The sequence below is a fragment of the Peromyscus maniculatus genome, chromosome 7, assembly GCF_049852395.1.
Source record: "Peromyscus maniculatus bairdii isolate BWxNUB_F1_BW_parent chromosome 7, HU_Pman_BW_mat_3.1, whole genome shotgun sequence".
Lineage (NCBI taxonomy): Eukaryota > Metazoa > Chordata > Mammalia > Rodentia > Cricetidae > Peromyscus > Peromyscus maniculatus.
Window position 1 is genome coordinate 118,949,497 of NC_134858.1, and position 22,849 is coordinate 118,972,345.

At 47.5% G+C, this 22,849-nt stretch overlaps 1 protein-coding gene across 12 annotated transcripts in view; it reads right to left on the minus strand.

The window, feature by feature from the left end:
* The window catches only part of Ulk4 (unc-51 like kinase 4), a 307,398-nt gene that overhangs the window by 148,222 nt on the left and 136,327 nt on the right, over positions 1-22,849 (minus strand). For 8 of the 12 annotated variants that reach the window (XM_076577412.1, XM_076577409.1, XM_076577413.1 and 5 more), the window contains one exon: positions 21,607-21,667. In XM_076577412.1, coding sequence (XP_076433527.1) covers positions 21,607-21,667 — 61 coding nt within the window. The remainder of the gene's footprint in view (positions 1-21,606; positions 21,668-22,849) is intronic. The other 4 variants (XM_076577414.1, XM_076577415.1, XM_076577420.1 and 1 more) reach the window with 1 other exon arrangement.

Consider the following 22,849-nt stretch of genomic DNA (forward strand, 5'->3'; position numbering starts at 1 on the left):
CCTCTGCCGAAACACCAGCCACCATGACTGACCTAGCTAGGAAATGTCAGGAGAAGCAACACTCTACCCAGCTCCTGCCTGCCTTGCCCTGGGTGTGGGACCCGGCAAAGTTCCTCGGGGAGCTTTCACACCTCTTCAGGGTAATGGGGTACAGAGTGCTGCAGATTTGGCTAGGTGAGGCCAGTGTGAGCTGGAAGTTCTCAGGAGGGAGCGGGCAGGAGTGCAGAGCAGGGAGAGACAGCAGACCCAGAAACAAAAGAGGTTGTGGGGAACAGCGCTGGCCATGGCTCTGCAGTGGGAAGCACACCGATCTTTGCCACAGAGACACCCAACCTTACAGAGCCACACCAAGGCCAGATACTCAGACCCCCACACTGGGCAAACGATTTTGGAACCCACCCCAAACTTTGGGTAACAATAATGCCTAGAGCTTGGGAGGGGGCCCAGTGGGTGAAAACACTTCCAGTGAGAGCAAAGGACCCGAGATTCAAAGCCCTCACCCCTCCTTAAGAGCGGGGAATGGCAGGCACGCTTGTAACTCTAGGAGGGACTGGGCAGAGACAGGTGGATCTTGGGAGCTGGCTAGCCAGGAAGCCAGCCAGAAGAAATGCTCAGGTTCAGTGAGAGACTCTCTCAAGAAACCAAGAAGAAAGCAAGAGAACTTACCCAATGTCAACTTCTGGCCTTTGCATGCACACAGGTGCATCACTCACACACACACACACACACACACACACACACACACACACACACTAGTATCTAAGGTATCAATTACTTTAGGAGTCACTGGAGTTCAAGACCAATGAGAAACACACTACCACCAAATCAGAAAGCAATCATAGTATTCTTGCACCTTCCTTCTGCCTTACAATGTCCCACGGGTCTCTGGGCATTGGCATAAGAAAGAACTCATACACACCAGGCCCTTCCCTCTGGTTGAGCAGGTTAGCGGCCTCGCCCTAGCTACAGAAAGCCACAAAAGGGGCCAGACTTTTCTGGAATTTTCCTTAAAGGTTCCGGTTCTTAACTATTCTGCTCTATCAAGTACTATGAAATGGGAAGGACCGCTATGGTTGCTGCCTGTGGTCTTACGGCCAAGTCCAACCAGGCTGCGGTGTGCTTGCAACGGGACTCCAGGGGATCTGCAGAGCCCTAGGGGCCTCCGTCCGCACCTTGGACTCCCTCAACAGTAAGACTGGCTTCTGTTCCGACTTCGAGAGCTTACGTTCCTCCTCTGAAAGCTCCTAGATGAAGACACACAACGGCTTTCAGGAGATGAGGTGAGAAGGAGCAGGTGGAAAACTCGGACGCGAGAAACAGCCATCAAAGAGCAGAAATGAAAGGGACAGACCAGCATTAGTGACTTCTGTGCTGATGGCACCCCAGCTCCCCGTGTGCCCAGAAACACCTCAGAGACGCGCTGTGACAGGACACCTAAATGAGGTCTCGGGAAAGATAATGGAGCTTTAATGATGGAGATAGTAAGAAAATTAAACCCCATCATGTTCCATTAAGCGCACTCTCAGCTCCCGTTTCCACTAAATTATTTTATTATGATTTCGCTTCTGCCTCTTGAAATAACCTTTCATGGTGATTTGATTTGCAAGCACAAATAAGGCCCATTTATATTCCAATATGAGCCCCTGTGAGAATAATAAGAAGAGATGGATGCCCAGGATCTCACTGTTCTGCAGTTGGGGAGGGGGTATCTTGTTTTATATTTGTATCCGTAAGAAGAGCATTGTACCACAGTTACAAGCTCAGCCTGTAGTCACGCCAAACCTGCCTGAGGGACCACCTTCAACCAGGCAGCACCTTCCACCCTGCTGGTGTCCTGGGGTCCCGTGCTAACCCATGACCTCACCTCCTCAGCCCTTACTTAGCCCTGTTGCTCTCTGGTGGGCGTCAGTCACGTGTTTGGTGCTCACACCCAGTAGGATGCTGCAGCATTGCCATCTAGGTATGCATCCCCAGGGACAGCAAGGTGGCCTACCAGCAGCCAGGCCCTGTGTCGGGGCAGACAGACAGACAGAGGCAGCTGTGGAGGACAGGAGTGTGCTTCACTCTTTGCTCCACAGCAAGCACAAGCATCTCCAAGCACCTGCCAAGTAGATGGGGGTCTAAAGCTTCATCACCCAGCACAGTGCTCCCAGAAAAGCTTCTCAATGGGAGAACTCTGAAGTCTAACAGGACCCACAATTCCCTAGGTAAATGGCTCTCCAGACAAACTTTAGTAGAAGCTTTTAAAAGACCAGAGGACTTAATGAAGAAAGTCCCTCCCTGAAAAAGAGTGCCTATGGAGGGAGAAGGGCGGAGGAAGTGAGATTGAGTAGACACAAATCCACGTTTCCCTTTATAATGCCACAACTGAGGGAGAGAACGAGAACGAGAACGAGACAAAAAGAATCAGCCAGACGAAGCTCAGTTATTGACAGAAACAACAGTAGAGAAATAAAAATTACTAATATGCATTACAAAACCAACAGCATTCAGAACCCAAGAGTCCCTTTATTCACCTCCGTTAACCTAAGATGAATGAAGAAAACCCAGTAACATGAGGCATGAACAAGAGACTCGTGAAGACACAGCTTCTAGATTCTGAATCCTACGAGGAGGAAGAGAATCCAAGAGCATATGGTTCACGACACTCCCACAGCACAAACAGTAACAAAAACAGCATGTGCAGCACAAACCAGACATCCCTGGGGAATGCCTCCTACGGCTGGCCTGTAGGAAGTCTGCAGGGTACTCTCCTAATCAGTGACTGCTGTGGAGGGACCCGTCCACTGTGGATGGGGCTGCTGCAGGTCCAGGGCTGTATAAGAAGCCAGTAAGCAGTGTTCCTCCATGGCTTCTGCTTCAGTTCCTGCCTTGAGGTCCTGTCCCAACTTCCTCCAGAGATGGAGTGTAACCTGACACAACCCCATGGTTCTCAGTAATATCAAAAGGCAATATGTATAGAATGAAACCTGAGGAAGTAAAGCCTTACACATCGAAGTTTCAGAATAGGGACGGAAAGACGTTCAGAGGCTGAAGCCTGAGGACTAGTGCTTGGATCCACGGAACTAACTCAAATGCTGGGTGGTCACAGTGGCCTGCCTGTAATTTCAACATTTGCTAGAAAGGCAGAGACAGGTAGTCCTTGGGACAAGAGGATGAACTAGACAGGTGTGGACCAGCAAGCTCTGGGTTCAACTGAGAGAACCCTGTCTCAACAACTAAGGTGAATGAATGTATGGCTCCTGAAATTAACCATGTCCTCTACATACATACATACACACATACACACATACACACATACACACACACACACACACACACACACACACACACACACACACACACTGTGAACATGCATACACATGCACACACAGGAGAAACAAGTCAGAGATGATACAATGAAAGGGATAGCCTATGTTCATTATTTAGAAGACCTGAAATTGTCAAAGGTCCATACAACCCCCAAGTAATTAAGACTTAATATGATTCCTATCAGAATCCCAGGACTCTAATCTCTAAAAAAGCATGAACATGGGGAGGGGAGAAAGGGAAGAGGGGAAGAGAAGAGGGGAGGGGAGGAGGGGGAGCATTATTTAGACAAGAACAGGGGCCAGCATGAGCCCAGACTTGCCCTCAGCACCCGTGAGCCCTGGGACACTGAACAGTGGGTTTGCTCTAGTAAAAGAAAAAGAGAAACAAGGTGTAGAGTCTGAAGATACCCTTCAAGGAAGGCGAGCAGACGGGGAGCCGCTGCAGGCCTGCAATCCCAGCACTCAGGTGAGGACGGCACACCACAAGTTAACACAGCAAAGCTAGCTGGTCTCCAAAACCAAAAAGACGCAGATGACTTTAGCCAGATCCCATCTCAAAATAAGAAGAGAACATCCTGCTGGAGACATGGCTCAGCAGTAGAGTGCTTGCCTATCATGTATGACCCCTGCCCTAGGTTTAATCCTGACACAGGAGAGAGGGGACAGGAAGAAAGGGAGGAAGGGAGGAAGAAAATGCAAGAGAGAGGAAAAAATCTGAAGGAATTTCTCACTAGTACACATGCACTTTGAAGAGACCATATATCAAGTTTTCTAGCACTGGTGGGGGGGGGGGACAAGAAGGGGGAGAAGGGGCAGGGGGAGGGTTGGTGGATGGCCAGAAGCTGGCAGGACAGCCTGGTGTACATAGTGAGGTCCTGCTGACATCATCACTACTGCTGACATCATCACTACTGCTGACATCAAGAATAGACAGAAGCCTCGCAGCTTGGAACAACACAATCCATTCTCACAGTTTACAGGGTCAGAGGTAAGACATGGAGCACCTGGAGACACCTACTTTCTCACCATTTCCAGCTTCTAGAGGCGGCTGTATTCTTACGCCTGTGGCGTTCTGAATGGGAACTGTCTGCACAGGTCCGTGGGTTTGAACCTCTAGAGAGTGGGGCCCCACTGGAGGAAGTGGTCACTGAGGAAGGCTTGGAGGCTTATCTTCCAGCCCCACTTCCTGACCTCTCTCAGCTTCATGATCCACATGGTGGACCCACACCACAGCTGGGCACATCCCACCACCAAGCCTCCCCTGCCTTGATAGACTGTGTCCTCTCAAAGGTCTTCATCCCCCAAGCTATCTCTTGATGTTTTATCACAGCAACAAGAAAAGGCATGAGTTTGCACACTGAGGTTTGCACTGGCCAGTTCGATCTCTCAAGCAAAACTCAGACACTCGCTCCATGTTTCAGGACCTTCCTGGGTACTGAGGACTCACAGGACTGTCCAGGGCACCCCCTTATCTCAAGGTCAGCTGACTTACAACCCTGGTCCTGTGCCCACCCCTGCTCCAGTGTCAGAGCTAAGCTCCTGCAACAGTCACAGGAGCCAGGGCATGGGCCTGCTGGAGGAGAACAATATTCTTCCTTCCACAGCTACAAACTGTGAAATCCATTCCTTCCTACCACAAGGGAGAGTCTGTCCACACACATTAACAAAACAGAACTTCCAGGGAAGGGGGCACATGACGGGAAGGTGGCTGGTTAATGACCAGTGGTTAACTCACAAGCCCCAAAATGCTCTCCCCGCATAAAAGACTCCCAGGTAGAAGTTTCCAAATGGCAATTCTCTGCCTACTATTCTTGCACAGCACTTGAGAGGTCATGAGGTTAAGTCCAGACTCTATTGCTCATCACAGCCTGGACCCACTACCATTCCCATTATGCACACACTTGCTCACACAGGTATTTGCTGAGCACCTGCTGTCGACACTTGGTGATCTAAGTGCAGTGGCACAGTAGAAGCCAACAAGTGACAGTTGGTAATCAGGAGGGACTTTACTCAACCAATTCTACAAATGAAAAGCTGCCAATTGGCCTGTCCTTTAAGATGAACAGGGTGCCCTGAGCACTAACTACAGAGGCATGTGGCTGAGTCAGGAGAGGCAAGGTGAAGGTAAGAAAGAGAGCCTGAGAGCCAAGAAGAGGAGCCAGTAACAGAGAATAGAAAGCATGATCCATGCAGAGAAAATAGGTACCTTCATGTGTGTGGGAGGGAATAGAGTGCATGCGTGCACACACATATGCATGCTTGAACACACACACACACACACACACACACACACACACACACACACACACAACTTACAAGTCCTTATGAAAAAAACTACTATATATAAACCAAAATGAAATTCTAAACAAATGGTAAAGTAACCCACAGAAAACCAGGAGGAGGAGAACAGAAACGAATAAAAAGGGTGATAACTAAAACAATGGGCACACCTAAGCATATCAATCACCATGCTAAGTATAAACTGACTGCTGAAAAGACAATTTCACACATAGATTATGGGTGAGAAGGACCCAACTGCATGCTGTCTGCAAGAAACTCATTTCACTCTACAATGCTACAGGTAGGTTTAACGGCCACAACAAGCAGACAGAAAAAAAACACTAATCAGAAGAAAGAAAGCGCAGCATACTGGCATCAGAAGAAGTGGGCAGCACGGGAAAGAAAACTTCAGGAACAGAGACACTGGGTAAAGATGAAATGAAGCTGGCAAAAAAACATGAAGACTGAATTTACCAGGAAGACATGAATCCTGGTTACCTTCCTTTGGCTATGAGGAAACACTCTGAACAAAAGAGACCTGAAGGAGGGAAGGGTTTACTTCATCTTGTACTTCCAGGCCACAGTCCATCACAGGGAAGTCAGGGTTCACTTTAGCTTGTACTTCCAGGTCACAGTCCATCACTGAGGGAAGTCAGGGCAGGAACCTGACCCAGAAGTCATGCAGGAATGCTGCTTGCTGGCTGGCCGCTAGCGTATTCAATGCTCATACTCAGCTAGCTTTCTTGCATAACCCAGGACTGCCTTCCCAGGGAAAATGCTGCCCACAGTGGGATGGGTCCTCTTATAATGGTTAATAACTAAGACAACTGCCCACAGACATGCCCACGGGCCAATCTGATCTGGCAATCCTCCTCAGGGGACTCTAGACTGTCAAATTGACAGTTGAAGCAAATGGAGCACCACAGAAGCCCTAAGGTGTATGACCCAATCAGCAGCGCTGATGGAGAGGTAGTCTGGAACCACCGGTGACATCTCCATTCTTCTCTTAGTCAGTAGAATGACTAGACAATCAAGAATGCAGAATAACTCAACATCTGCTCTCATCATTCATTCAAGGTTCCAAAAACAGAGAAACAACATTTTCCTCAGGCACCACATAATACAAAAGCAGACCATATATTGGACTATGAACTAAACCCAAAAGTCAAATGATGAAGTTGGATCATGCATATACATTGTAACGAAGTGATTTTTCTGGTTTTGAAATGATGCTGTGTCATATAAGTGATGACCACAAGCTGGATGGGGAGATGCAGGAGGCTGGCTCCATGCACTACACTCTCTTCAGCTGCTTGTGAAACTATAAATATTTCAAAACACAGAATGTAACAGAACTAAGGTCAGTAACATAAGAACTATAGGCCAGTTTCATTTACAAATGTTTATTTTTAAATCCTAGAAAAATCACATATAAAATTCACCAAAACATTAAAAAGTAAGAGCACCAGTCTATGGTAATCCATCAGATATGCAGTGAAAGGCTGTTTAAATGTGAGGTGCACATGCTCCTAGTGCAGGGTTAGGTTTTGTTTTTTTCCAAGGCAGGGTTTCTATGTAGTTTTGGTGCCTGTCCTGGATCTCGCTCTGTAGACCAGGCTGGCTTCGAACTCACAGAGATCCACCTGCCTCTACCTCCCGAGTGCTGGGATTAAAGGTGTGCGCCACTGCCACCTGGCTTCAAAGTACATTTCTATGTGACTTGAAGAGTTCTTTTGCCCTGGGTCTGTACCTTCTAGGCAAACAACTGACCACCGAGTCACACTCCAACCATGCATTTCAGTATTTAAGAGAATTTAATTACGACACAGAAAAAAATATTGGGATGTATGATGCTTTAGGGAAGTATCACACATGAGGAAAACATGTGCAATAAACAGAAATGGAACAACAGCCAAATGTACCAAGTTATTAAGCATACAAGGCACACAGAGCATTCATGATACACTAAAAGTACATAGGAAGTACCAGATATCCAGGTACATGTTGGCAACATCTGTGTAGTTTTCTGTAGCTGTAAATACCTATGTTAAGATTTAAAAAAAAAAATCAACCCATCTTTACATCCCAAGGAATATAGTGACAACAAAACCACAGACTTGGGGCTGGAGAGATAGCTCAGAGGTTAAGAGCACTGACTGCTCTTCTAGAGGTCCTAAGTTCAATTCCCAGCAACCACATGGTGGCTCACAACCACCTGTAATGAGATCTGATACCCTCTTCTGGTCTGCAGTCATACATGCTGTATACATAATAAATAAATCTTTAAACACACACACACACACAAACAAGATCAAAGTGAGGCTATAGAGAAAGCAGCATATACCAGAGCAGAAATACCCGATGTGGGAACTGGAAAAGCAAGAGTCAGATGAGTAAGGCCAGCACTGACCACTGACAGGAGGCACTGACAGGTCTTGGTTGGGGCAGTCAAGTGGTCAGCCAGGCAGGGCCCTCATCAGTACCGGTCACTTCAAAAACAAACACATTTAGCTAGGTTCTTTTAATGGGAACACTCACATAAGATAATTAATAAAATTACATATATGATAAATTGATATTGACAAATATGTGATATTTAATATCACAGAAACACAAAATATCCCTAAATATGGTGGCACATGCCTGTAATCCCAGCACTCAGGAGGCAGAGGCAGGTAGATCTCTGTGGAGTTGAGGCCAGCTTGGTCTACGTATCGAGTTCCAGGTCAGCCAGGGGTATACAAAGACCCCATATCAGATAGATAGATAGATAGATAGATAGATAGATAGATAGATAGATAGATAGATAGATAGATAGATAGATAGAAATCCAAAATATAGTTAAGAACTATAAAGAACAATTCTAGCCGGGTGGCGGTGGTATGCACCTTTAATCCCAGAACTCGGGAGGCAGAGCCAGGCCGATCACTGTGAGTTCGAGGCCAGCCTGGTCTACAGAGTGAGATTCAGGACAGGCTCCAAAACTACACAGAGAAACCCTGTCTCAAAAAACCAAAAAAGAGTGCCAGGCGGTGGTGGCGCACTCCTTTAATCCCAGCACTCGGGAGGCAGAGCCAGGCGGATCTCTGTGAGTTCGAGGCCAGCCTGGGCTACCAAGTGAATTCCAGGAAAGGCGCAAAGCTACACAAGAGAAACCCTGTCTCGAAAAAAAAAAAAAAAAAAAAAAAAAAAAGAAAAAAAGAAAGAAAGAAAGAAAGAACAATTCTGTGCCAAGAATTCAGTAATCCACAAAAAGCAGATTAAATTCCCAGAAACTTATTACCTACCAAGAGTAAACCATAGAGAGGTAAAGATACTAAGCCTGGCAAGAGTGAGTAAGGAGACTAAGAAACCTCCCAGCAGCAAAAAGCCCAGAATCTGACGGTGTCACCAGTGACTTCTACCAAACATTTAATATTCTTCCAATGTGTGACTATCATGGGATACCTCTAACTCATCTGATGAGGCCAACACTACCATCCTACCAAAGCCAGACCAGGAACTAGAAAGAAAGAAATTATGGACCAATGTCCATAGAAGAGCAAGCAGGTAAAAGACATCCTCAGCAAAGTCCTGGTAAACACAAGAGAACAGCACAGTGGAAGATGACCCTCCACGATCAAACGGCACTGACCCTGGAATGCAAGGATGGTTCAACTCTGCAGAGATATAAATACAACAGACTGTAGCAACAGAATAAAGGGCAAAAATAATGACACTTCTAACAGGTACAGGAAAAACATTTGATAAAACTCAACATCCTTTCATGACAGAAACTTTCATCAACTTTAAAAAAAAAGTTACCTCAATGTAAAATGAAGCCCATGTATGGCAAGTCTGTGGCTAATGTCATACTGAACAGTGAAAAACTAAAGCTTTTCTGCTAGGATCAGAACAAGGAGGTGACATCACCAGGGGGCCTAGCCAGAGCAACCAGGCAAGAAAATAAAGTTTCATAAACTGCACAGGAAGACACCTCACTGCATTGTGAAGACTCTTAGTCAAAACTGAAGGAACTCTGGATTTAGTAAAACTACAAGATACAGGATACTAAAAACCTCTTACATTTCTAAACATGAATTACCTGAAAAACCTGTAAGAGGAGCGATGGCATCCCTGGAAACACCTGCAACTCAAGCTCCAAGGGGTGGGGTGGGGGGGCGTGTTGCTGGGTCTGGCGCTTCCAGCCAGACCAAGGAAACACCCGTTCCCACCCCAGGGAGAATGAAGAATGGCAAGGCAGCAGCGCCCTCTTCTGACCACTGCATGTATGCACAGGCACCTCCACCTACACTCACACAGCGTATACACTTACAGGGACACACACATCAATAAATGAAAATATTTTTAAACTAAGAAAATTTCATTAATAATAAAATGAAGCAGCAAAAATAAAAGCAAAGTATAAGTATAAACTTAACCAAGGAGAAGCAAGAACTGTTTTGACTCCATTGGGAGATGGGCATGAAAATCACACCTCCCACACAGGTATGAGAAAACAACAGACACAAAATGTCCCCTAATGAGGTTAGCCTAATCCTGACACAATGACGGAATAATGAACACACACAGGCATACACATACGCACACTCACATCAGCCAATATTGCTACAGACTATAAAAGAAGAAATCAAAGCCTTAACAGGTCCATTTGTGAACAAATGTACTACACACGTACATGTGTAAAATGCTAAGAACGTGCTTCAGTCTGTAGGCCATGAAATTAGGCACCTCCCCAGGACTTGTCAGACTTTCTGCATTGTTTTACATTATGAGCATGTGTGATTTGTCATCAAAAATCCAAATCCAGAAATCCTTTGTTGTAGCTGCCTTGAGCAGCTTTGTGCCACACCCTGGCTCCACTGTGGTGCCTCTAACAGATCCCAAATGCAATTCCACTGGCTGGAGCCATTTAAGAATCTCTACCTGGGGGCTGGAGAGATGGTTCAGTGGTTAAGGGCACTGGCTGCTCTTCCAGAGGACTCAGGTTCAATTCCCAGCATCCACATAGCAGCTTACAACTGTCTGTAAATACAGTTCCAAGGGATCCAATACCATCACACAAACATAGATGCAGGCAAAATACCAATGTATATAAAATAAAAAATTAGCCGGATGGTGGTGGCACACGCCTTTAATCCCAGCACTTGGGAGGCAGAGGCAGGCGGATCTCTGTGAGTTCGAGGCCAGCCTGGGCTACCAAGTGAGTTCCAGGAAAGGTGCAAAGCTACACAGAGAAACCCTGTCTCGAAAAACCAAAAAATAAATAAATGAATTAAATTAAAAATTAAAAAAAAAAAAAAAGAATCTCCACCTTCCCACAAGTCTACACTGCTCTAAAGCCTCAGATTTCTGTCTGAGGATCCTGCAGTTCCTGCAGGTGCATCAATTCTGCCTTTGCTGCTCAGCAGGTAAACAAGGGCAGAGGTCGTCAAAAGACAGCACCAGGAATGGCAGCTTCCGTTAACCAAGGTGGCTTTTTACTGCTATGCTTAAGAGGCAGGTGCGCTGGTTCCCATGTCTCTGGGATCTGGTGTGCTGAGGAATTCTGGGAAGCAGCTCCATTTGGTGGTCACATCTGGAGAACTTGCTTCCTTCCAGAAGTCTGAACCAGCCACCTGAGTCAGCTAACTTGTTCCACGTCTCACAGGGCTGTGGACACCCACAGTTCCGTAGGGTACTTAGAGTGGCAATGTCTCGTGTGTCTGAAACCAACCCAGCCAATGGCCAATCCCTGGCTGTTCAGGGCAGAAGCCATCAGTAACACATGCCAGGCAAGGCTTGATGGGAGCCGCAGCCAACCCCAGCTGTGAGGATGCCGTGCTGAAGAACAACTTCCTAGATATCATCTTCCAATCCCTCAAGAGAAAACACCACAGACGGCAGTTGACAGTCCCAAGAAGCACGTGACATCACTGACCTACTGGCTCTTCAACCAGTCTTTAAAGAATGAAAAGTGAATATTGTATTTTAACTCAAAGTCAAGCCTAAGACTCAGGACCAGAATGATGGATGACTGCTGGCTAGCTTTCCATTGCTATTAGCAAATATCCAAACTGAGACAAATCAATTTAATGGGGGAACGCTGGCTTGGGGTCCTGGCTCAGACCACGGTTACTGAGCTTCACTGTCTTCAGGCTGTGGTGAGGCAGGTCTTGGTGGAATAATGATGGGGAGGGGGTAGGAGAGGGAAGGAAGACAGATCAATATCTGCTTCAAGGACTTGATCCCCAGCATCTAACTTCCTGAAATTAAGTCCTACATCTCAAAGTTCTACACCTCTCAGTGCCACCAGTGAGGACAAAGACTTTGGGGACATTCCAGATCCAAACCACAGCGATGGAACAAGTTTTGTTTTTTTTAAACTGGAGATGGGAAAAGTGACATGACACCATTCATGTGTTCTCTGTGAATGGCAAAAGGCATACAAAACTCGCTGCTTTTTAAAATTCTATACGATCCAAGGGTTTTATCTTTTTAAGGATGTCTTCTCTTAAAGTAATTGGTCTGATCATGGGAAAATCAGTTTCCTGATTCTAGTCACTTTGGTCCATTTATTCTCCTCATGTGGCACTACTCAGTCACATGCGCAGTTGCTACAAGACCAAATTCCAGTCCTCACCAGTACCTGTAGATTGTACTCTAGTCTTAGACAAGCATTTTTCACTGGGCGGTGGTGGTGCACGCCTTTAATCCCAGCACTCGGGAGGCAGAGCCAGGCGGATCTCTGTGAGTTCGAGGCCAGCCTGGGCTACCAAGTGAGTTCCAGGAAAGACGCAAAGCTACACAGAGAAACCCTGTCTCGAAAAACCAAAAAAAAAAAAAAAAAAAAAAAAAAAAAAAAAAAAAAAAAAAAAAAAAAAGAAAAGAAAAGAAAGAAAAGCATTTTTCAAACACACATTTATAGCCTATGGAGCCCGGATTGGTACAAACCTACCTTCAAAGTTCATTTTAAAATTTATTACTGTTGTATGTGATGCATGTAATATGGGCACACATAACACAGACCCTGGACCTGTGCAAATCCACCTTCAAACTTGATTTTAAAATTCATTATTGTTGTGTGTGTGATGTGTATGATATGGGCACACATGCCACACCTGTCCGGGTCAGAGGACATCAGTTTCCTCCGTCCACTCTGTTTTGAGGCAGGGTCTCTCCTGTTTTTGATGCTATGTGCGAGCTCTGGGCTCAGGATTTTTCACATGGGCTCCAGGGACCAAGCTCAAATAGACTGGCGTAGCAATCACCGGCTGAGTCATCTTTCCAGCCATTTTCACATGCCAGTAAACAGTGCATTAGCAATAGGTGTAGTCCTGTGTGTAGCCAATACCGATGGGCTGTACACAGCCCCATTTTGTGAGCCACAGAGGCCCTGAGCAGCACAAATTTTTAGAATGAGATGAACCTGCTGTGTCCCCAGGAATTTTTGACATCCATTTGGAGGTACCCTCCAAAGGCAGGTTCCTAAGACTTCAGAAATGTTAACACAAGCCTGCTTCCTGTGCTGGGAAACTTCTGCCCATTTGTACAGGGGATGTTGTCAAAAGGACATCACATAAGCATCTGGATTCCTAATGTTCTAAGGAGCCTACTAAATCCCAAGAAGCAATTCACTTGAACTGGGACCACCGGAGCTGAGAGATGCAGGGGTAAAAGCTGAAAAGTGAGCAGGACTCAAAATATTCCTTAAACATGGTGGGGCTGTGGCCAGGCCACCTTAACGTCTCAGAGATGCAATCCTTTAGGTACCAGGGGTCCATAAAGAAATGCCTTTCTGAAGACAGGGCTGACTCAAGAGATTTATTATGGCTCACTCCCACTGCAGTGCTGGGGAATGGTTGGAACAACATGACCGCCGGGCTCGTGAACTGCTAATCACATTTTTATTGTTCACATTCGCCACTGAAATTGCTTCGCAACTGTTTATTTTGAAACAGGCGCATAAAATATCACGACAGCAGTATTTTGGCACATATTGGAAAATCTGCCATGAATAAAGATTTTTCTTCCAATAAAATAGAGTTTGCCTATATCGCTTGGCATTAAAATGATTTATTGAAGTAGCCACAACATAAACCATAGAAATAAAATGAGAGATTAGAGTTATAGCAACGTTCAAAGGCTGCTACACCCAAATTCACATTTAAAACACATTTTAATGCATCTTGTAATGCTTTGCAAAGAGGCAAAATGGAAAAAGAATATCCTCCATCCTGTTCTTCCAACAATTCTACACTCAAAAGCCAGGTAAGTGCTGGCTCATATCCTTCAGGAAGCCATGTTTACCAGTCGCATCCAGGAGCTGTAGAGATGTGGGCCCAGAAAACAGGGTCAATGGAAACCAGTCCAGCCTCATCTAATGATGCAGGCTGGTCCTCTGCCATTGCCCAACATGGCTGCCTGGTGCTGACAGTGAAAATGCAGGGCTGCCCAAGCATGAGGACCCGAGTTCAAATCCTCAGACCCACATAAAAAGCTAAGTGTGGCTATGCACACCTGTTTTTTATTTTTGGCTTTTTTTGGAGTGGGGGCACAACCCAGCTCCTAAATAAATTAACACATGGAGGCTTATTCTTACTTATGAATGCCCGGCCTTAGCTTGGCTTAGTTTCTTGCCAGCTTTCCTTAACTTACCCCGTCTACCATTTGCCTCTGGGCTTTTTCTGTTTTCTTCTGTACATCTTACTCTGTTGATGGTTGTGTAGCTGGGTGGCTGGCCCCTGAAGTCCTCCTCCTTTTCTGGCTCCTCCTCGATCTCCCCTTTCAGATTTCTCCCTCTATTTATTCTCTCTGCCTGCCAGCCCTGCCTGTCCTTTCTCCTGTCTTGCTACTGGCTGTTCAGCTCTTTATTAGATCATCAGGTGTTTTACACAGGCACAGTAACACAGCTTCACAGAGTTAAACAAATGCAACATAAACAAAAGTAACACACCTTAAAATATTCTACTACACACACCAAGACAGGAGGGGACTATGTCTCGTTGGCTACTAGCCCAGCTCCAGACTCGGTGAGAGACCCTGTCTTGGGTGAGTAAGGCACACAGTGAAAAAGCAAGGACACCCAGTGCCCGCCTCTGGTTCTCAAGTACACAGGTGCACTGGGGGGGGGGGCGGGGCATAGGTGGGCCCTGCCTGGGCAGGAGTGCCCACCAGCAGGAGGCAACCTTTGGTAAGCAGCTCCCTAGCCCACCACAGCCTGTAGCTAAAGTTCAGACTGAGACACCAGCTTTCTCTGTTGCTCTAGTCCTGGGACCGTCAAACAGACCTCAGGGACCAGCTCCCTTCCTACAGTGCTCCCTTCCTACAGTGCTCCCTTCCTACAGTGCTCCCTTCCTACAGTGCTCCCTTCCTACAGTGCTCCCTTCCTACAGTGCTCCCTTCCTACAGTGCTCCCTTCCTACAGTCCCTGTAACTGACCCCATTGGCTCCACTAATGGACACCTAGGGCTGGCACTGTCTGCATCCTTCAGTGACAGAGGACCATGGTGATTCCTTTCCAACAGAGACCAACGGCCTGAAGCTGCCCTAAGAGTCGCAAACCTAAGCAAGTGATCTGCCTCTTTGTTGACTATTTCTCCTGCAGCATGGTCGGTTCTACCCAAGCAGAGGCTGCCATGTGAGTTGGAAGGGAGTCTCCCCAAAACAGACGTGAAACAACCACAGCAGAAAGGCCTGCCCTGCAGCTGCCACTGCCCGCACACCTGTGGCTGGCACACCCCACACTCGCTACTCGGCTGAGCCTCCAATCTCCACCCAGAACCCTCTCCTTTCTCGGGTCAACTCTTCCTTCACCCTTGAGTCCCTGTTCCAAGGTCAGTCTGGGAGACTACCCCGCCCAGCCCCTCGCCTCACTTAGCAGAGTACCAGCCCCTGCTCTGGGCTGGAAGCTTCTGTCTCACCCTCTGTTGGCTTCTCTTCCGGCTGGTGTGGTGAAATACCCTGACATAAGAGGGGGCTGACTGCAGCCCACAGTGCACAGCAGCTGGGCGGGGACGCAGCTGGTCACATGATACCCACAGGGACCGTGCATGCATGCCAGTGCTCAGCACGCTTTCCTCATCTTACCCAGACCAGGATCCCTGCTCGGGGTCTAGTCCTGGACCCACACTTAGGATGAGTCTTCCCACACTGGTAACATAAGCAAGCTCATCCCCCACAAGCATGTCCACAGAGCCACTTCCCCAGTAGTTTGAGATTCCTCCAAGCTGGCGCTAACTAAGCAGCCCAGCCTCAACAGCTCCCACCCAGTGAAGCACTCATAGAGGGTACTCCTTCCTTCCCTCCCTTTCCCTCCCTCTGTCCCTCCTTCCTTCTCCCCTCCTTCTCTGACAGGTTGATTCAAGGACTTACACACCAGCCCTGCAGAGGAAGGAGGACTGTGCCTCCTGATTAAGCAGTAGCAACTAGAGGTAGCTTTGATGTCTTTCCCCAAAATAAGATTCTTTTCATTGGTTATGAACTGCAATCTACCACTGAAGATCCTGCTCTCTCACTCAACTCCAGAGATTGCTGCTTTCCTCAAGGTTTCCACCAGGACCAGTCCATACAGAACAGCAAATTCAAAATCCTGTTCCCTTCACCAGCAATGGCTGCCAATGCCGCAGAGAAGCAGCCAGCAACTCCTGCCCTCCAGAAGAGGAGGAGTGTAGGGTAACGGGCCAGGGGAGATCACCCTGCCCCTGGCCTGTCCCCACCTCATGACTCAGGGTGAGTGGACAAGCAATACTTCAGCCATGCTGTCCTTTTCTACTAGCTCACTGCGCACGCTCCATTAGCTCACCACCATGCTCCAAAGACTACAAAATCCCGCCCCTCTTCCCCTGCTGTCTCTGTTCCCGCTCATAGGCAGCCATCATTCTGTGTTTCTCCCCAAGAAATCTCTTGTGTGAGGTTTGTTGCATGGTATGACTTTGTGGTATCCTTGGCTCCTGACTGCCAAGAGACCCTTGTGCAGGGAGACCCTTTCCAGGGAGTGCTTACTGAAGGGCATTAGGAAAACATGCACTGTGAGTGCAAGGAACCCTGAGAAAGAGACCCAAAGTTACAGGGTGCAACGCCCATAGGAGGTTCTAACTACAGTAATCACGACAGCTGTGGGCAGAGGAAAGCGGTCACCTGGGGTCACCCGGGGTTACCCGGGTCATCACAGCTGCCACACTGTGGATCAATGCCTACTACTGTCTTGCAGATGGTGACAGCACTTGCATGGGGCCCTCGCCATCTTCCCCTGGGCCTCATTTGGACCCTGCTGCTGACGGGGGCTTTCCCACACATGCCATATTCCACACAGGCCCTCAGACTGGATGCCAAACCACACCAAGCTATGTGCTGTTTCCTCGACTCCAGTCGGTCTTAAAGTGCACAGGTATTTTATCAGATACTCAGAGAAAAATATCACAATTCAACTTAGAATTCTTACTTCAGACTTGTGTAGATAGAGACGTCTATAATACATCTCTCTCGGGAATTTATGCAAAGGGAGATAAAAGTGAAATAAATTGGTTACAGCCGTGACACCTGTTCACACCTGTTCAGCCAGGTCACTTGGCTGAAAACAACCATGAAGAGCCACAGGTTTGGGAAGTGCCTCAGTTCAGGGCTGTGAAGAGAAGACGGAACAGGGAGAGAGGCGAGTGGAATCCCTAGGGGACGGGGTGTGTCCGCGGGGTGACCGCTACAGACAGGGCGCGGATTAAAATGTTCGCTTGTGAGAATGACATGCAGTGTCTGACTAGGACAGAAGCCGAGTAGGAACTGAACAACGTCCTTCAAGGACGCCAGTCCGACCTCATAAAGCATGATTTCAGAATCCCCTCTAAAATATCCTGGGCCAGCCAGAAGGCTCAGTGGGCGGAGGTGCTTGCTGCCAAGCCCAAAGGTTGCAGTTTAAGCCCCGGAACCAACACGATGGCAACGCCTGAAAGTGTGCTCTGACCTCCACACACGTGCTGTGGCATGTAGGTGTCCATACACATGCAACAAATAAATATATAAAGTGCAATAATACCCAACAAGACAGCTAAACACAGAACGTCCTCTCGGATTCAGAGCACCTCACTGGCAATGGTGAAGGTGCAGGACTGAAGAGAGGTGTCACCTTCATTCCCTGTGACAAAGGCTGGGACAGCGAGGTTTAAAGAGGGTATGACATCGATCAACAGCTCCCTGCCGCTGATCATGAGGGTGCGTCACATCACCTGTCAGAAGGAATTTCCTCCCTGTTGGTTATACTTGCATCTGAAGTTCCTGATGAGGCCCACAGAAATCCACAAAGATACCCCCACAAAAGACTGCTGGCAATGGTCGAGAGACAGCCGGGACTGACCTACTCTGGTGATGGGATGGCCAAACACCCTAATAGTTGTGCCAGAAACCCCATCCAAGGACTGAGGAATCTGGATGCAGACATCCACGGCTAGGCCCCGGGTGGAGCGCTGGGAGTCTAATTAGTGAGAAAGAGGAGGGTTTATATGAGCGAGAATTGTTGAAACCAAGGTTGGATAAAGCACAGGGACAGATAACCAAATGAATGGAAACACATGAACTATGAACCAAAGGCTGAGGGGTCCCCAATTGGATCAGGCCCTCTGAATAGGTGAGACAGTCGATTGGCTTGATCTGTTTGGGAGGCATCTAGGCAGTGGTACCAGGTCCTGGGCTCGTTGCATGAGTTAGCTGTTTGAAACCTGGGACTTATGCAGGGACACTTGGATCAATCTGGGAGGAGGGGACTGGACCTGCCTGGACTGAGTCTATCAGGTCGATCCCAGTCCTTGGGGGAGACCTTGATCTGGAGGAGGTGAGAATGGGGGGTGGGCTGGGGGGAAGGGGAGGGGGGCAGGAAGGGAGAGAACAAGGGAATCTGTGGCTATTATGTAGAACTGAATAGTATTGTAAAATAAAAAAAAAAAAGAAAATGTTCTGCAGACTAGATTTACTTCATCTTTAAGTTTTGTTGGAATTTACAAGTTCATTACTATGGACCTGGGAATTATCATTATTGCATTTGAAAAAAATTTCAACTATTAATTTAATATTTTTAATTGCTTCAAGGCCAATAAAAATTTCTGTTCTTTCCTGGAAAAAAAAAAAAGAAGGAATTTCCTGTTGGAATTTTAGATGTGGAGATGACAGTGAATGGGCGGAGCAACATCACCCATTACTCTGAGAACTGGACACAGTAGTGAGGTGCCCTTTAGAGTTCTCTCTCTACCCATGGTAGTGACACTCAGACCTCAGCAGATGCTCCTTTGTGCAGTGGACGGTGGTCAGGCAGAAGCCCAGCACTGGTCCAAGTGCAGAGAGTTCGAATCTGTGGAGCGCTCAGCCACAAGTGGGACGTTTTCTGTACTGCCCCTGCCCCCAAGGCTCAGAGACCGTCATGGAGGAGAGGCTTAAAAGACTGAATGAGCCAGAGATGGGGTTGGGGGTGAGAGGTGTTTTCAGAACATGACAAAACCGTCCTGCTCATGATCACAGGATCAAAGCAGTCAGCATCCCAGCATGAACAGGAAGGAGCTATTGGCAGCTGATGGCTGCTAAAAGAGGAGAACGATTCCTAAGAATGTAGGCTGACCACGCCCCAGTGGATGGCCATACACCCAGGAGCACATGGGCAATATAAATTGGACCCGGTGGATTCTAAAAAACAAAAAAGACACAGTCAGGAGAGAGAGGGGGTTGGGGATGATTAGAGCGGCAGTTGTGCACATGTGTGAAATTCTCAAGGAAAAAACAGTCTCTATTTTTAAAGTCATGGACATTCTGCTTTTCATGGCCCCCACCTTAGCCACAGAACTCATCTCACACGTACATAAGCTGAGACTCACACACCTCTTCTGATCAAGGCTCCCTTGCGGTTGAGAGTGGAGCTGAGGTGGAGAGACACCCCACCCAGTCAGTGGCCACCCTGTTGAGGCCGACTCTTGAGGGGGGCTATTTACATGCTTTCAGATGCTGAGCAAGGGAGGCTTTCCCGCAGCGTCACACGGTTTCTCTCTGTGGTGTTTCATGTAGAATGAGGACTTCCGTCAGGCACCAAGGGAGCTGAACTGCCCACAGCAGGCAGAACCACCCTCGTCGGCGTCTGCCCAGGTCTGTCTAGTTCTGCAGCTTCTGCGTCACTGCTCTCTCCACAGGCCAAATGCGGCTCTGGAACAGCTTTGCTTCTCACAGTGTGCCAGCTTTACGGCCGAACTCAGCAGTTTTCTGTACCCCCCCCCCCCCGTCCTCCAAAACAAGGAATTCAAGCCTGTAACAAACACAAGAGCTGCCTCTGCCTCTGCCTCTGAGGAGGGAACAGTGCCAACAGGTGACCTTGGAAACGAGCTCAAAAGACTCAAACTGCTCACAGTTTCAGAGGTTTTTGTCTCTAGAGAAGCCCCCACCATGGTTGGCAGGACACAGGCTAAGGGCCCGGATGCAATAAAAATCCCCACAGTTCCACCACCTACCAATAGTCTTTCCAAGTTTTTAATCCATCAGTGGGTTAAGCTGCCCATTGTGTCATGGGGCCCGTGACCAATACCCCTCACAGACACACTCAGGCTGGCTTCACTGACCTCAGCCCAACCAAGCTAGTCACCAAGATCAGGCTTCGAAAGAGAAACGCACAGGTCATGCTGCCCATAAACATCCCGCCCGGCTGCTCTAGAAGGCACCTCTTCTCTCCCTTTCCCCCTTCCTTCTGACGCTGCCTCTGGACCCTCTTCTAGAACAATCCCTCTAACTTTCCCCGTGGCTCTCACCATGCAGCTCCTGACATCTGGCCCCATCTGTGCTCCAGACACGCCTACCCCCACCCCGCCCCCACCCAGCGCAAATGCAAGTGATCTGAGGACAGTATCAGGAGGTGGCGCCTCGAAGAGCAGACTGGGAGTGTCCCCAGCGCCCCCTCCCACTGAGGGGCGCCACAAAGCCTGCTCCTTGCCTTCCCACCCTCTGCCTGTGAGGTCACAGCCAGGCCCTCCACAGGCCTTCAGAAACCTGGGAAGTGCCCATCAATTCTTCATACACAACCTAGTGTGTGGTATTTTGCTTGAGCACCACAGACGACGTCAGGAAAACACCAGTCCCCTGACCAGACCGTGGGTCTGAGGCTCAGGAAGGGGGTCACTGGGCTTGCCTTTGCTTTTTCCACACAGGCACACAGTTTGCAGGCATATCTGAAATGAATGAGGGAAGCTCACTCCCTCACCATGTCCTGCCATCACTGAGCTGTGCAGGTTAGGGTACTGGTAAAAAGGGACACTTTTCTTGGCTGCCAATGCTCCTGTATTCTTCCCAGCCCAGTTCTCAGATCAGCAGGGTCTGAGCAGGGGTTCTTCATGGGCAAAGAAAGACAATGTTGGGTTCCATTTCATTCTCTTCACACAGGAACCACACAGCAAAGATTTGACCTGATGGGTGGTGTTCGTTTGAGGTACGCGTCCTTTGCTGGGAAAAGGAAGCTAAGCTATTCTGAGTTTTGAGGAAGACAACCATATGATGGTTGAGTCCAGTGACGTTCACGCTGAAGGCTTACACACAAGTGCAGCACGTGTTATGTCTCCCTCCACAAGCCAACCTCAGACCAGCCTGTGTTCTATGCTAGAAAGCAGGTATCAGCTGGGCAGCGTGGAACACGCCTAAAACCCAGCACTCAGGAGGCTGAGGCAGGGGGATCACAAGAGTAGAGCCACACAGGCTACAGAATGAGATGAGAGAGGAAGGGAGGGAGGGAGGGAGGGAGGGAGGGAGGGAGGGAGGGAGGGAGGAATAAAAACCACACGTTGCTTAATTCACCAGAAATAATCATGCAAACTGCTTTCAAAGGACAAATCTACAGACTCCGGCTGTTCTCACTTCCAGACGTGACGTCTGTGCGGGTCTGAGAGCAGAGGTCTCATGAGGTTAGGAACAAGACAAAGGACATACAGTCTGTGGGGACAGAGTCTGGGTGAGAGAGACAACCATACAATTCACCCCAAAACTTTAAAACTTGAAATGTTCACTTGAATTCCAAAAGACATACTTGCATTCTTACCAGAATCACTTCAAAAATGAGCGGGACCAGTTTGCTTTCTTCCACAAGCCTGTAAGAGAAGGAAAAAAAGGAGGTGAGGACATGTGAGGTAATATGCATTTACACTGCTACCCTAATAGGGTGGAATGAAGCCCCAGTGTCTAACTGCTCAAACTCTGATGCAGAAACAGACTAAATAAATGATGACCTTAACACACAGAACTCCAGCAGTTACACAGACACGAGCCATCTTCACGATGATCAGCTCAGCCTTATTGATATTTTAATGTGAAAATTAATTAAAATTCACAATTATTATAAAGACAACCAACCAAGGTAATGCCAGGTGAAATAATGTAACGGTCCACAATGCACACAAAACCACTGGCGTGTGACACTGCCATGTTTTATCTCTGCCTCGTTAGCTGTCTTCCCAGCATAAATAAATTAATGCACAATGAATTTTAATGGTCTTTAATTTTTAAAAAATTGGACACCAATCATCCAATCTACTCTAGGCACATTCTCTCATCAAATCTGGTTATAAATTATCATCAGTTATAACAGAATAATTATTTCATGAGATTTCAGAGAAAGTCGCCTGATGAAACCAGAATCATCCAAGTCAGTCAATGTTTATTAAGCTTGATAAATTGGGGCTGTGGACACAGCTCAGCAGTGGAAACTTCACCCAAGTGCTACAAAAGATAGTTTTAAGAAAAACAAAAAAGTATTTCCACTTCTAAACACCCCTTTGGTCCAAGGCAGAGCATGTGATCCCCAGTGACAGGCCAGACAGTAAAACTGGACACTACAGCCTCTCAGTCTCTATAGCAACCATAGCCCAGTCAAAGTAACATGAGAGCAACTGTGAGTGATGCTGAAATAGACAGGCTGCGTACCAATAAAACTTCATTCTCCAAATGGGCTGCTCTGGGGCCACAGGATATAGCTCTAGATCATATTCAGCTACTGGAGAGATGGCTCAGTGCTTAAGAGTACATACTGCTCTTGTAGAGGACAAAAGTTCAGTTCCCAGCATCCACACTGGGCAGCTCACAATGGCCTTTAATTCTAACTTCAAGGAATCAAATGGCCTCTGCAAGCATACACACACACACACACACACGCACACACACTATTTTTAAGATATTAAAAATAAATCTCAAAACATGTTCTTTTTAAGTATCTTGTTAGAATCAATTCTGTGAGATAAGACAAGCATACACCAGCCGGGCGGTGGTGGCGCACA